We start from the raw sequence: 14,805 nt of genomic DNA on the forward strand, positions 1-14,805 counted from the left end.
AAAATTAACTTCTCACACGCATTATGTGATCACTGTTCCCAGAAACAGCTTGGAAAAAAAGGAAAAGGGTAAGTTATTAATTATTTTATCAGCTCTGTAACCTTATCTGAATACTATTTATGCATTGCTGAAGCACTCGCCACAAGGATAAAATGGTGCAAGACCAATACAGTGTAGATTTCACTTTTCCTTTTTATAGGCAGTGGAATATAAAGAATTGCTGCAAACTCTAAGAGATCTGACCATATTATTTCACTGGTGAAAATGCTTTTGGAACAAGGCAATTCAACTACTGAAAGCAAATGTTAAAAGTTAAAGCTAATCTTGGTAGTAAAGGAAAACTATCTCTGTGAAGTAGAAAAGGAATAAAGAAGCAATACAACTTTTGACAGCAAAATAAAGTATTATATTTTACTTTCACTGGCAAAACTCCTGACCTTACTGAAGTCGGCTGATTTTATACAAAACAAGAAGATAAACCACTGAAATCTCACCTGAAAAAGCACATAAGTATTACTGATCAAATAGCTTGTATTTAACAGGAAATGTCATTCTATTTCCACAGCTGGAATTTCATAAAAGTTTTAGAAAATAATATCAGTTGTCACAAGTCATTAGTACCATTCACATTTATAGAAACACTGAGATCAATCATCTTAAAAAATACATAAGAAATTAAAAGTTCTAGCAAAGTTTAGTCATTCCAGTCTTCCTTTAATTGAGCTCCAGCATCAGTTTGCAGGTCTTATCAGGAAACTTTAACAGTGGTCTTGTTAGCTGCTCATTAGTTAATAAGACAACACTTGAAAGGTGCTTATAACATGCTACAACACATTTCCTTTTGGCAAGATATCATCTGATACTTAAGTAATGGAATTAAATGGAATTTACTGAAGTCAGAACTCATTCTGCTTCTCATGTTGTCATCCCATTCCCACTGCAACCAGGTCAGCCTATTTAATTCTTTAAGTGCGTCAGATAGGGAGAAAAGATGCATTTTCACAGCACTTTTAGTTCAAACACAGTAAATGCAGTCACGTACTACAGATCCTTATTTGTAAAGTCAAGGACAAAGTCAAAAGTTTTACTGCTGATTCTTTGTAAAATTGCTCTGCTTCTGCTTAGACTTCTGAGTTGCACTGTAGCATGACTTTACTCAATTGTTCGTAAAATGAATTAATTTGTGTTCTAATATTTCCATCGTAAAGAAAATCCCTTCGCTGTATTCTTTGTGCATTAAGTAACAATACAAAAATGCTTTTTACCTAATAAAATATTAAAGGAAAAAGGAAACAATGCCTTTAAAAATTTCCATAAACACACATCTACCATAACAGTGACAGTATCCTGTACTATGTGGTAACTTTTCTGTTAATAAAGATTATTAATTAGATGGGTAGATTTTAAACAAAATCTTTCATCCTGGAAATTCAGTACTCTTCAAATAAGACAGACAAGTAGAAGGTTTGTATTTAAAGTGCTCTTTATCTGATGCAGTAAGGATTTGGCCTGTATTCTGGTCTCTAAGTAGCACTTCACAGACGATTAAGGGCAAGGAGGGGGGGCAGCAGAACAAACTGCTCTAAGTCGTAGCTCTTTGAGGAACAGACCTTAAGTGCCAGGTGATACAGCACTACCAGAGCACAAAACAAACCCAGCCTCTGCGGCTGGGACATCACCATGCACGCGTGTTCTTGACACAATCTGAAGGCAGATGTTAGTGCCTGGGATTTGCCATCTCCTGCAGTTAGAAAGCAAGCTCAGTGACTACAAAACTCCCTGCAGGAAAAAGCAGCAATCAAATGAATGCACGGCGAATGTCCATGGGGCGGCCCCGGCTGGGTCGAGGTGGAAACCTGTCAGTGGGACCAACTCGTCCTGGAAGCGTAGGGTTTGCTCCAGGCAGGGAGCCAATTGGGTCAAAATGTGGTCTGAATGGAGGAAACTGACCTGGTGCTTCTCCCTGGCCAGGAATGAGTGAGTTAATTGGGTCTCCAACATATGGAAGTGTTGGTCTCTCATCATATTCTCCCCCAATGATCATTGGGGGATAGATTGGATTTGATGGGAAAGGGTTGGGTGGAAAGGGATTAGGATAGAACGGGTTGGGATGAAAAGGGATTGGATGAGGTATAGGGGGCAGAAGCATCATGTGCCTCCATCTCAGGGCCTCCCTCTTCTGTTTCAACTTTTTCTTGTATAGCTGCAGACAGAAAATAAAAGCATTTTAAATCTAAGTGTTCCAACTTCAGCAACTGCATTCAGTTTTACAGCACTTCTCAAAAAAGTGCTCACCAGTCTGAAAACCCAGAGCAGCAATTCCCCTGCCTGCCAAAGACAAGGCACAGCACCCTTGGAAGATCTCTAACCCCCAGTTTGAGCATGCAGCATGTAACTTGTTGATGCTCCTTTCCACTAGTCAGACCAACATGCATACACAGAACACTACTTTTAAACTAAACTTTAACTCAAAGTTACTGTTCCCCAAAGTCTATACTTAATTCTCAAACTAAGATTGATCTCAGAGAGATTATATAAAAAAGCCACCTACTTCTTTCCAGTCTGTGTCACGAGGCCTTGCAATAGGATCTACAAAGAGAAGGAAAGAATTAAGAAAAGCAACAGATCTTGTGCCACAGATACCTGCAGTGTGTCAGAATTCAATGAATAATCAGGATATGAAAAACACTTTTGGTCAATTCATCTTTTACTAAAGACAATGCATCTTAAAAAATATAAAGCTCCAGGTCCATTAGATAGTTAATTTACTTGCACACCCATTCCATATAAAGCATAATTTCCAAATGTTATTAAACAGAGAAGTCCCAGAAATATTGTCTCTGCCTTTGCCTTCTGACAGCAGCTCCCTTGATTACCTTTGTTTCTTTACTCTCTTGTGAGAAATTGAAGCAGGAATATATCTTCCCTCCACTTCCTAATATCTGCAGTAGTCAATACACTAAGGTAGCAAAGGAAACAGAGGAAAACAAGGAAAGCCTGCACCATACAATGGGAAGAACCACGTGGAGCACCAGTAGCAGCTCAGATTGCCAACCACTTTCCTTGGCAGAAAACTCTGCATCCACCCGAATCCCACCTGACCAACTGTACTGATTAGCATCACAAATAACTGCATTTACTCACAGTGTTTCAGTATCATTATTGGTTGCCTGAGGAGCCTCTTATCAAAACCTGTCAGAAGTAATCCCTCTGTCAATATGAGAATGTAATTAGAAAAAGATGTGCCTCGACATTACCTCGGAAATCCCGCAGATACATAAACCTCCAGAGCAGCTGGTCATTGGAAGCTGTGTACAGATCACGGCAAACAGCAGAGAGAGATATGAGGGAACGGACATCCAGAAGTCTGAAAATCCGAAGCTTGAGCTCAAGAGGAAGGACCACTAACCCAAACACATCTGGCAAGTTCAAAGCTACAGAAAGGAGGAAGAAAGTACAGAAACAATAAACTCGACATCACTTAGGTAGTGCTTCTATCTCTAAAGACCCTAAAAGAAAACATCATAATCTTTCCCTTACATCCTCTCCCTTTGATACCTGAGTTACTCCACTTTTCTGAGCAACTGCTGTGATGTGACTGCTTGCAAAACAAACCTCTTGCAACTCTAACTACACTTAAGAGGTGCACAAAATGGGGAAAACGACACTTTATACTAAGCACTACGCCTAAGGAACATTCCACACACCAAATTATGTTTATAAGCTACAGAGCTAAGGAATAATTAAGGAATAAGAAGAAAAAAAAGACCTGCCCAATTTCATGAGCCTGCAAAAAACCACAAATATAGAGCACATGCTTCATATAAAATCTTCATGCACTAAAGTCTAGAGGGAATTCCATTGTCTTCAGAATACAAAGCTGAGACCTTTGATGGCAGTAACTATGCAGAGAAAGCCCGGTTTCCTACTGCTTCACGAACACCAGCCTGGGTTACTTCCTACCATCCTTTCCAATCCCTCAATGACCAGTTCCTAACAAGATCATTCTTGAGGTCAGACTTCCAAACATGATTCTAAATAACTTTTTCTGTTTTGACAAAGAAATAGATCAAAACTACAGAACTACTGCTACAAAATTATTGTGGTAGGACTTCCTCATCATTACGCATGGAAAACAGCTACTCCATTTCCATCTCTGAAGTGAGACTAGAGCAATCAAAAATTAAAACCAGAATTATATTAACATTTTCTGAGTTACAAAGATGAATACGATTTCTTTAGCATGTATGTTTTACTTTATGCTTACTGTTCATACACTATCACTGTTAGCTGTTTCTAACACTCTTTCTTCAAGGCTTTAGACTGACTCCCTTCCTTCCATCCTCAAAAATTAAGTGCCATCTCTAACTGTAAATATTTTCTCTCACCTTGTCGGGCAGCAGCCAGGAGAGAGTAAACCAGCTGGTCTTTAAAGAGACGGGATAATTTCTGAAGGTCTTTGTAAACACCTGCAACCTTCTCTATCAAAGAAGAGAGGGAAAGCTTAACTTCAAAAGGTTATGATGCAAAAATTATATAAGAATTACAGTTTTCTCATTAGTACAACTTTAATCTGCTTGTGATCTTGATATGCTTGTGATCTTGCTTGTGATCTGCAGCTAGAGTATAATTATCCTGCAACAAGCCAGTCATTGATAAACTAGAAACCAGTTCCATGACTGAGTAAGCTTTCCCTTCAGCCTTAAAAGACACAGTTAAGGGAAAGACTTAGTTCTCTGGAAACAAACTGACTCTCAAGCTGTCAGAGCTTCCTTTTTCAGATTTCAAGGCTCCTGCCTAACATACATCTATATTCTAAGAGCCTGCAACCTTCATTTCTCTGACAGAAGTATTCTTCCATTCTGTTCTCTGAAGAAAGAGAAGCAAGAAAACTTTGCTGTTATACTGGACACATTACAGCACTCAGTTCTTCTACAATCTTTCAATTAGACTTGTACCTCAGGGACTACACAGAACATAGGAAACTGAGTCAGCCTGGACTGCCAATAAAGCAACTCATCCTTCAGAGAATATAAGGATAGTCAGTTCTGTGCTCAGAAGGATCCACATGCATTTGCCCTTCTCTCCCCCCTCACCTTAGTTTTCCCTCTAATTTTGGCACTCTGGAGAAACCTATGTGGTCAGCACATGTTTTCTGGCAAAAAGAAATTAACAACTACTGTGCCACAACAAGAATGTTAAGTACCACCAGCCTATGAAGTCCTGAGCTGCCAGGCAGAAAGGGGATATCACCCAGCACTGCTGTGCCAGAGATTCACACATATGCCTAGGACCTCATAAATAACAGGCATATGAGCCAAAGGACAAACTGAGCTTTGCAAGGCTCTTTCTTTACACTGTTAATCCAAGAAATACAAGCCTTTGTGCTAGCAACAAAGTGTGAGTAAATGGCTACACTCTGAATTTCTGTTACCACAAAGTTATGACTAACCAAAATGATAACCACTTTTTTTTTTTTGCTATTCTGTACTTATTTGGTGCTATGCTAAAGCATATTCTCACCGTGTCCATTCCTTACTTTCCAGTTTACTACTACAAGATCATAGCTCAGGCATACCTGGATCCTGAAAGCAAACAAAGGATGATGGCAATAGCTGGATTCTCTTAACACTTTTAATCTCTTCGTTGATTTTTAATGTTGCTACAAATAAAGAAAGACATTTCAAAATTTAAAACACTGAGAGACAAAGACCACTTTATTACTGAAGTAATACGTAGTCTGGAAGTTGTAAGACTTGCAAAAAACATAAAAGAAGCCAAAACATTGTATCTGAAGCAACCGCTTCCTTCACGTCTGGCAATATGTACCAAAGTTCCTATGAAATGAGGTAACAAACATATTTTTACAATATTGCAATGGAAAAGCCAGATTAATCTCCTAAGGATTAATTTGTTACAAGACGGAAAGAAACAGAGACTGGAAATGCCAAGAGTATTCTGCATCAGGAAATGCCATCTCCTGCACCTCAGCAAGCCTAGTAATAAAGGTGCAGTTCAAAAGACACAAAAAAACCACTTCAGTTTTCTTTTCCCAAACAATGGTGATACTTAGGATGTGTATCCAGGATGAAAACTTGACTGACTTACCATTAATAGCAATAAGATCTCCCAGAGGCACACAAGTCAAACCAGCAGAACCTTCTCCACAAAGGGGATGTGTGTACTGCAGCTTATAAACACCATTCCCTCTCCATTTCTCGGGCATAGAGACTGCCTTGGCTTCTATCCCCTACAAAGATAAACAGATAAACACACTGCCATACTTTTGCAATGTACTAATGCTGAGGGGTGAGAAAACAATTAGAAGTGAGGAAGTGGCAGAATGATGCTTGCAATTCAACTCTTAGGTCAGTCCTAACTACACAGCGATTATGAATATGTATGATTATACACGTTTTCACCAAAACTAACAGCAAATCTGAGTGAAGTTCAGTGATTTTTGTCCTGATAGGAACAGACATTCAGTGAGCACTCACACCTATTTGAGACACACCCTTCATTCTTTCATCCATTTGAGCATTCTGACAACTACTGTACATAATTAATTTTTTGCACCAAAAAAAAGTTTTTGCACCTTTTCTATTAACTTATAGTATCTGACAGGGCTTCAAGAATCACAGTTTGAAGTTAATTAGAAAATCTGAGTCAACTAACACATTTGCTTTCAATTTCAGCATGAAAAGGCTCAGATGGAATATCAGCAAAATTGATGCAGATACAATGTAACCACAAGTAGACTCTTCCTTTCCTCTTAAATCTGCATAGCAATCATGTTCCCTACCTCCAAGTCCGCCCACTGCCATAAACAAACTTTATTCCCAGTGGCAAATGCATTGTTCACATAGTATTTAAAATTATGGGGATGCAATGAACTTAGCAGATTTATTACATTGGTACTGGTCAACCAGACACCCACATGTGCTTAGTCAGCCTCAGTGCAAGAAAAAAGATGAGAATTTAAACACCTGCCAAGTCTTTTTCTCCATGTTCAGCCCCATATTAGTAAACATAAAATGCAAATGTAAAGGGGAAAAGTTAACCCATACATCGTACAGATGTACTGCCATGGGTGCTTAAGTATGATACTTCTATAGATTAGTAAAACCATAGCCAAACTGGACACTTAGTTGAATATGGAATTAGAGACAGCTTTTTTGGCAGACCTAGGCCTCATTAAGCATCACTTGACAGGGTATCGTTGAGATGACACTGACACTTAAAGCAGTATTTTGGCAAGTGCTGCAACCTAAGCACATCCTCACGTGCTCTACAGTAAAAGGCAGAAGCAGGAGGTTCAGCTGGGTCCCAGTGAAGCTGAGGATCAAAAGAAACACAAGGACAGGCCTCTTCTTCCACACCGAAAAGCTGCTCCAGTCTTTAGCCTGATGACTTTCTGGTCAGGGAATTTCAAGAAGCTGATCCTTCAGCAGCCCCTGCAGCCAACTGACATATACAATGGCAGAAGCAGATCCTCAGATGCATCTTGGATATTCCACAGCTTCTCCACACTGACCCAGAAATTTCTGTTTGGTGATGCCCCTACCTACCTGAGGTACATAGCCTGTCTCCATCATGAGAAGATGAACCAGAACAATCAAGGCATCGGTGGCACTGGTACACTCAGCAGAAAGGTAGAGCATCTCCAAGGAATGGGGTGTTTCACCATCAGCAGCTTCGCTGCACAGCATGGGTTCAGAGGGATAGGAACCCGTACCTTCTTCCAGGTCAGCATCTTCTGGGACTAATCCAGAAGGAAATTCTAGGCTCGATCCTGCCTTCAGGGGAAAGCAAAGCATTTATTTGTTCAGAAAATCACCTCTATATACATCAACATTATACAGCTGCTTATTCCAGCCTGATTCCCCATACAAGTTGTATAGATTCACTGTACCTCCATTTTCTAGCATTTCAGATGGAGACTGGGATTATATACATAGCCTTTGTATTTTTTAATCTTTATAATACAAACCCTTCATGAAAGGGTCTGTCATTTTATTGCATATACTACCTGAATATAAAGTGATCATAATATATTAAACCTTCATCAGAATTTTTGCAACATACACAGGAATAATTTAATCACTAGAGTATCACTACTGAATTTAGCCAATATGCATGGCAAGTAACCCAAATGGTAACTTGGGCTGCTCACAAACACAACAGGCCTAAACAGCAGGGTGGGGTGGGGAAATCAATAAAATCAATCAAAGGAGTGCACCTGTTGCCATTTGAGGAGGACTGTGGCTTCATTGTACCTTCCTTTCTTCTAAATCCCAGCAATTAACTGACAAAACTACATACAGACACTTTTTTTTTTAAAGTAGACTGAAAACTATACACAGATTTACCTAAAGAAAGGGTCAGGAAAAGGGGATGGGAAAGAGCTTGTCTTCGACTCTGTGTGTTGCACCTGCTCAGATCCAGAATCAGCTCCTCAAGAAGACCAGACTGAGGCAGATGAGAAACACAATCCTTACTTCCTTAAGTGCATGTTCCAGCAAAAAACATTCACTCCTGTAAACCTGAAACGCTTTGGGTTCCCTGAATTAGCTTCTATGCCACAGTAATATACAATGAATAGAGAAAAATTTCCATTCAAATAACTAAATATGTATCAGACAAGTATAAGGAGCCAAATGTTCTCACGAAATTCACTCTTATGTAGTACAGCAACTGACACAAAAAGATACCTTCCTTTTTGCCTTGTGCTGTACAGGAAAATTCTCATGTACTTACCCTCTCATCACTCTCCTGAACTTCCATCCGATCCTTCTCACTGTTAGATTGCTCATTCTGCCCTTCTTCTCTTGGACTGCTGGCCTGACTGTTGCTGGGGGTCAAGGTGGATGCCTCATGACCATTTTGAAGTGGGGCAGGAGCAGCAGGAGGAGGAGGAGGTAGGCTGGGTTGTCCATCTGGCTCTTCTAGTAACAAGCATATCAAATCACCAGAAACAATCCCATATGAAGCTAAGGTCTTCTGATCCTCTGTGAGAGCATCTTTTCTGTTCAATGTTATTGAAAACGTGGTATCAGAACTGCAAAATAATTTCAAAAAAATAGTAAGGAAACATGGTTGGCTGCACTTGGATAGCCACACACTCGACAATCGGTGCTACAGTGTAGTTGACCTGGTGGTGATTGGTCAAAGACTGGACTTGATGATCTTGTCCAGCCCTAAGGATTCTATGATTCTACAACTGGAAATTCATATTGCATATTACAATTGTATTGTGCCACAGGGCTTAATCCACTATTAATTACCCATATGTTAAAGAAATAGTGAGGGGAAAGAAGATTATATTAAATTATTTACTCCATGTTTCTCATCAAATACATTTTAAGTTGCTATAGCTGCTTAGTAAATGACACTTCATTTACAGAAATTGCTTATAAAACAGTTTTGAAGGAAAGCAAACAAGTGCCCTTCAAAACAGAAGGTAAGACATCACAGCTAGGAAAACAAGATGTAAATAAACTACTGCCTCGGATTATTTAAAAATATTTAGTGTTGAAGACCCAACCAACTTGCTCTCTCATCAAGCTAGACATTAATTTCAGTGACCAACAGGTGTCCTATAGAGTGCTAGCTGAAAATTAGGGTAATAAGATAAGATGCTTCAGGCCATAAAAAGCCCAGAAATGAAACTGGTTAGCAGGAAAGCAGCCACCCAGTAAACACACCCACTGCTGCAAGACAAGCAGTAACTTCGGATTCCTCCTGCGCACACTGCTGCGTGAATCACCAGTGAAACACCAGCACGTCGCACCTAATTAAAGGTTTGTTACACAAACCCTTCAGCCAACACCACAAAACGCTCTCCTCTTACAGGCGATCCACTTTACTACGGAGGATGACGTGAGTTCTTCACAGATAAAACGTTTATTAAACTTAAACCGAGATTCTCCAGGAAGCCTGAGAGAAGTGTAGAACTGAGACCCCCAGCACTTTGTAACTTAAGCGACGCGCAGAACTCTCAGTCAGTTCTGACCGTGCTGCGATCCGCAATTCTCCGATGAGCACTCCCCAAGTTTTGCCTTCCCGCTCCGCAGTGGCCAGCCGGGAAGCAGCCCGCGTCCCAGCCCCTGCAGGAGCCCGGGCAGCCGGTCCCGCGGCCGGGCCGGGCAGAGCCCCCGGGCCGGGCAGAGCCCCCGGGCCGGCCGCGCTCGGTGCCCGCGATGCGCTCCGGGCCCGGGCGGTGCCGCCGCAGCAGCGCCGCGCCCGCCCCGCAGGGGGCAGCACCGCGGCCCCGGGGCTTGGGGCAGATCCCTCACCGCGCACCGCGTGGTATGGCCCCGCCGGCCCGGGCCGCACACGGTCGGCATCTCCTCCCCCCCGGCACCCCTCACGATGGTTCGCTCCGCTCGCTACCTGTACCCCCAGGCGGGCAGCAGGGCCAGGCGCAGCTGCGCGCGCAGCTCCCCCAGCGTTGGCTCCGCCCCCTGCACCTCCAGGGCCGCCGTTCGCTTCTGCAGCCGTACGCGGAGCTTCATGGCGGCGGCAGCGGAACGGCGGGCGTCTCTCCGCAGCCACCTGGCGCCCCGAGCGGGCCCCGCCGGGCAGCGGCGGCGGGGAAGGTGGCGGCGGGGCGCGGGCGCAAGGGCTGTCGGGCCGGGCCGTTGTTTTGGTTGTCGCGGCACCGCCTCAGCCCGGCCCCGGCCCCGCCTCCGGGGCTCGCGGCCCGCCCCGATCGCTGTCTCTGCGTGCCGCGCTGTGGCCCGGCCGCGATCGATGATTGGGCGCTCGGCTGCGCGCGGGGAGGAGCCGCCCCGCGCGCCCCCACAGGCGGTGAGGGAGACGCCATTGCTGCGCGAGGGACCCTGCTGCTGCCCCCGCGCCTCACAACTGCTCTGTTCGTCCTCAGCCTCTTACCCTGCGATGGATAAGCCACTGCCGGCGGTGGTTCCTGCGCCCGGGCTTCCTGACGCAGCGTGACGAGGGTGGTTGGACCGCTGCCCTCCTGCTCCTCAGTGTAACACCGGGCCAGGCGATGTTCTGTAGCCAAAACTGCCACGGAGAGCCTGGCTGTGTGTTAAACTGTTTGCAAGGGTGGAAAGGCACAAAGAGAAAGGTTGAAGGAGGATGCTGTCCCTGAGAGTGTTTAGTTTTGTGAAGGAACCTCATTTTTCTAGACCAAACCGCTAAGTTGTCACCTCAGAGGCTGTGCTACAACGCTTGTGAGCAAGTAATCTCGACAAAAGTATCAAGTGGTGCAAACTGAAGTTTACTAGCTTTAGTTTCCTTTCACCTGTCATACTTGGGGGATAAAAGTCTTCCCATGTTTTTTATTTGGAAATGCACTCCTGGCAGGAGTGTGGTCATGACTGGTGGAGTAATGTAAAAGGAATTTTTTTTTCAAGTTTTCACTTTGTTTAATGAATTCTAGGGTTTTCAAAAGCAGTAAATTCAGAGGTAGCTTAGAACAATGCATAGTCTCAGATCATCTTTCTAACAACAAAACTTGGCTTGCATCACATTTCTCCATACAAAGAATAACTCAAGAAAACGGGTACTTTCTAGGAGTACTAAAATAGTAAGTGAAATCACAAGACCTAGCTTACACAGCTACCACAAAATACAACTGCTTATTGGGGCCATATTCACATTGCTTAACCCTGTAGGAACAACCCTGCTATCTTCTTTCAGCAGTTAGGGAGCCCACAGGGAAAAGGAGACTTGAAACTTCAAAAAACTTTATTTTGGGCTGCAGGTGAAATCTTAAAGCATCTGAACGTGGCCATCCAAACCATCAAATTCTTTTTAGGGTTGCCTGTCAGAGATGTTTCAAACTGAAGGGCAGCCATCCTCTGTTTTCAACGTGTCAGTAAACTTCTCAGTGGAAAGGAGAGGTTTGTACTGAAGGTGATGAAAAGAAACAGGCTGCTGAGCTGGAACACCACTCACTGAACAGGGGAAGAGCTGATGCTCATTACAGTTAGCTTGGTGTACCTTATCAGCTCTTCCATGACAAACACTAAAACAAGTGATTTCCTGAGAAGCTGCAGCCTTTGCCCCTGCCCTTTTTGGAGGAGTGTTTATGCAGTCATCATCAAATGGGTGCATATCCTGGATAATCCCAGAATAGTGGGCTGGTGCAGCAGAGGGGGTGAGAGTGGAACTGGCAGAGAAGTAGAAAAGAGAACACGTGAGGAGCACTGTGCCTCAGAAATTCTTTCTCTCTCTTGAGGACGGTTGAATCCAAAGTGTGTCATGCCACTGTCTCAATGTCATTACCATTTTCCTTTGTCCATGGATGTCGTTCTCTGTTTCATTCTTCAGAGTCATCCCTGTCGCTGCCACCTCCTGTTATCCCACTGGGTCTCTGGCATCTTAGCCTGTGCTCTTTTGGAAGGGTGGAGAATACTTCCCTAGTATGAGGAATGTCCATGGCTGCAGACATGCTGCTAACAGCAGAACCATCTTTTTTGTAGCTTGCCCAAGCTGAAGCGTTTGTGTGACATGATGTGGTTTGGTTTCTCAGGAGCTGACTTAGTCATTATTAGGTAACCAGCTACACCAGTTACAAGCGAGCGTTTTTACTGCCATTCTGTGAATTTTTCCTTTGAACTTTATGAGTCATGCTATAATATAAGGTTTAGACACGTTTTCCAGTCAATGTAAAGTTTAGACACATTTTCCACACAGCAGGAAAACCTGCTAGGAAACAATTAGGCGGAAAGGCTAAAACATTTTCCTCAGCTTTCAAGTCTGGCAAATTTGAAATGACTCAACACCACCACTATTTTTTCCTTCATGCATCATTGCAGAAGAAGGGGCTGTTATTTGATGAGTTACAGGTTTTCTTTCTTACAGGTTTTCATTTTTATTTTGTCTCAGTCTGCAGGCAGGGGACTTTCAATGGCCATATATGAAGTTGACCTCTGGTTGGGAAGGACACTTGTCAAAGAGTATGGGAAACCTGTGTGCTTAGAGGCTTGAAAAAATGGTTGTGTAACGAGGAATTTTGACTTTTCAGCATAGTTCAGTCTTACCAAAAAGAGTGAATTATTTTTAAGTCTCATTAAGATAATACAAAGTATGGAGACAGAAGAAAGCTCTTTGTAAGTAGTTTGGAATGGTTGTTGAAGACAATGTGGTTTCTCTACTCAAAGTACTTTATTGAGGATGTTTCTTTCTCTCATGGTCAGTGTGATACACAAGCAATAGAATCTGTTTCACCAAAGCTGTAAAACCCTACTGATAGCCCTAGTGAGTGCTCTTGAGTAATTTTGAATTTAAAGCTGTAGTCTTGTTGACCAGGTCCCATGGCAGAGGAGAGCTCTAAAATGTAAGGGTCTCTTTGGTTCAGTTACATACCTCATGGAAATTTTTTTTTTTCCTGAAAGATAAGTGTGGTAATAAAGCTGTGAACCAGTGTACCTTTTCTGTTATTTCTCTTCATGTATTTACCACTACAAATAATGTATTTTATAATATGTATAAATAAATATGTGTGTATGTATTAACTTACGATGCTCATATTTCGGATGACGGGAGTCACACTGAAAGATGGGATAAAGTGTGGGATGAAGAGTTGGGTATGAAGGCTGTAGTATCATCAGGAGATGAAGTGCCAAAGTCTGAAGTGCCATTGAAATGTGCCAGTGGAGGAGGAGATTCAAATGAAAGCCAGTGGAGAGAACCTCCTAAGTTCGTGCAACTTGCTGGTGGTCAGCTTTAGTGCTAGAAGGTATTTTGGAGCCCTTTGTATTAATGTTCTATCAGGTTGGCTGTCTACATGACCCTTAAGTGGTGTCTGAGTTTGCTCATGTGGCTCTTAGCTTCCTTGTTTCTGATTAAAATCTTGATTGTATGGAGCAAAAGACCTTCCAGCAGTTTTCCTGGAGTTTGCCAGATTGCTTCGGACACTTTTAGTGTTTTTTCTTGGATTTGCATATTTTTAACAATATAAAATTGCTGGGAATTGTGTACTGAGCAAAAGTACAATAATTTCACGACCATAAGGCGCACCGGACTATAAGGCACACCCCCCGGGAGTCGGCAAAATTCGCAACTTTGTAGATCATATAAGGCACACTGGACTATAAGGCGCACTTTTTTTTTGCAGCGAGGCTCCGCCCCCAGCTCCCCCCGCACGGTTGCTGGACGAGGCCCCGCCTCAACCCTGCAGCCATGGGTCCCCGGGACCTCCTGGACCTGGGAGGGGCAGCGCCGCGGGCCCCCAGGCCCGCCTATACCCGGCTGCCGTGGCACTGCTGGCTCCCCCCACGGCTCATGGCTCACACTTCCAGGGTGGCAAATGTCGCAACTTTGTCCATCATATAAGGTGCACCGGACTGTAAGGCGCACTTCCAGCTTCGGGGGAAAATTTTAGTCAAAAGGGTGTGCCATATAGTCGTGAAATTACTGTACTTGAAGTGGCACACCAAAGTCAGGGTTTGGTATCTTTATATTAGCAGGCTAAAATCACATTTCTCTAAGTAGTAAAAAGAGGCTCAATTTTTCCTATGGAGATCACTGCATCTATCTCTGACAGGACTGCAATTTGTGTGAACCCAGAGAAGTGTCTGTCTAGGCTGAGTGCCTCATGCTACTGTCAGCTCCCTGAAAGGAAGGTAATGGTTGTACAAGAGCCTGGTGAGTGAGCCAAACAAAGGGGAGAAAAGCAGAGAAGAAAGCTTAGAACAGACCTATGCAAATGATGGACTCGAGTCTGAATCTGGGCAGCTTCCAGACAAATAATGCCTGCTGCATTCCTGGTCAGTGTCTCAGTGTTTCTCACTCTTTCCCTGTTTCTTGGGAACCACCCCTGTTCTTAGCAGT

The 14,805-nt window shown here is 43.1% G+C and overlaps 1 protein-coding gene across 1 annotated transcript; it reads right to left on the reverse strand.

Moving 5' to 3' along the window:
* Positions 1-383: 383 nt before the first annotated feature.
* Positions 384-10,648, reverse strand: FBXO7 (F-box protein 7). The gene is made up of 9 exons (XM_033058015.2): positions 10,393-10,648; positions 8,758-9,058; positions 7,569-7,796; positions 6,109-6,250; positions 5,579-5,662; positions 4,389-4,481; positions 3,258-3,434; positions 2,552-2,589; positions 384-2,203 (listed from the first exon to the last, which is right to left on the reverse strand). Exons 1-9 carry the CDS (start codon positions 10,512-10,514, stop codon positions 1,799-1,801), a joined length of 1,590 nt encoding a protein of 529 aa, XP_032913906.1. The 5' UTR covers positions 10,515-10,648; the 3' UTR covers positions 384-1,798.
* Positions 10,649-14,805: the final 4,157 nt, after the last annotated feature.

This window comes from Catharus ustulatus, chromosome 4, assembly GCF_009819885.2.
Source record: "Catharus ustulatus isolate bCatUst1 chromosome 4, bCatUst1.pri.v2, whole genome shotgun sequence".
Taxonomy (NCBI): Eukaryota; Metazoa; Chordata; class Aves; order Passeriformes; family Turdidae; genus Catharus; species Catharus ustulatus.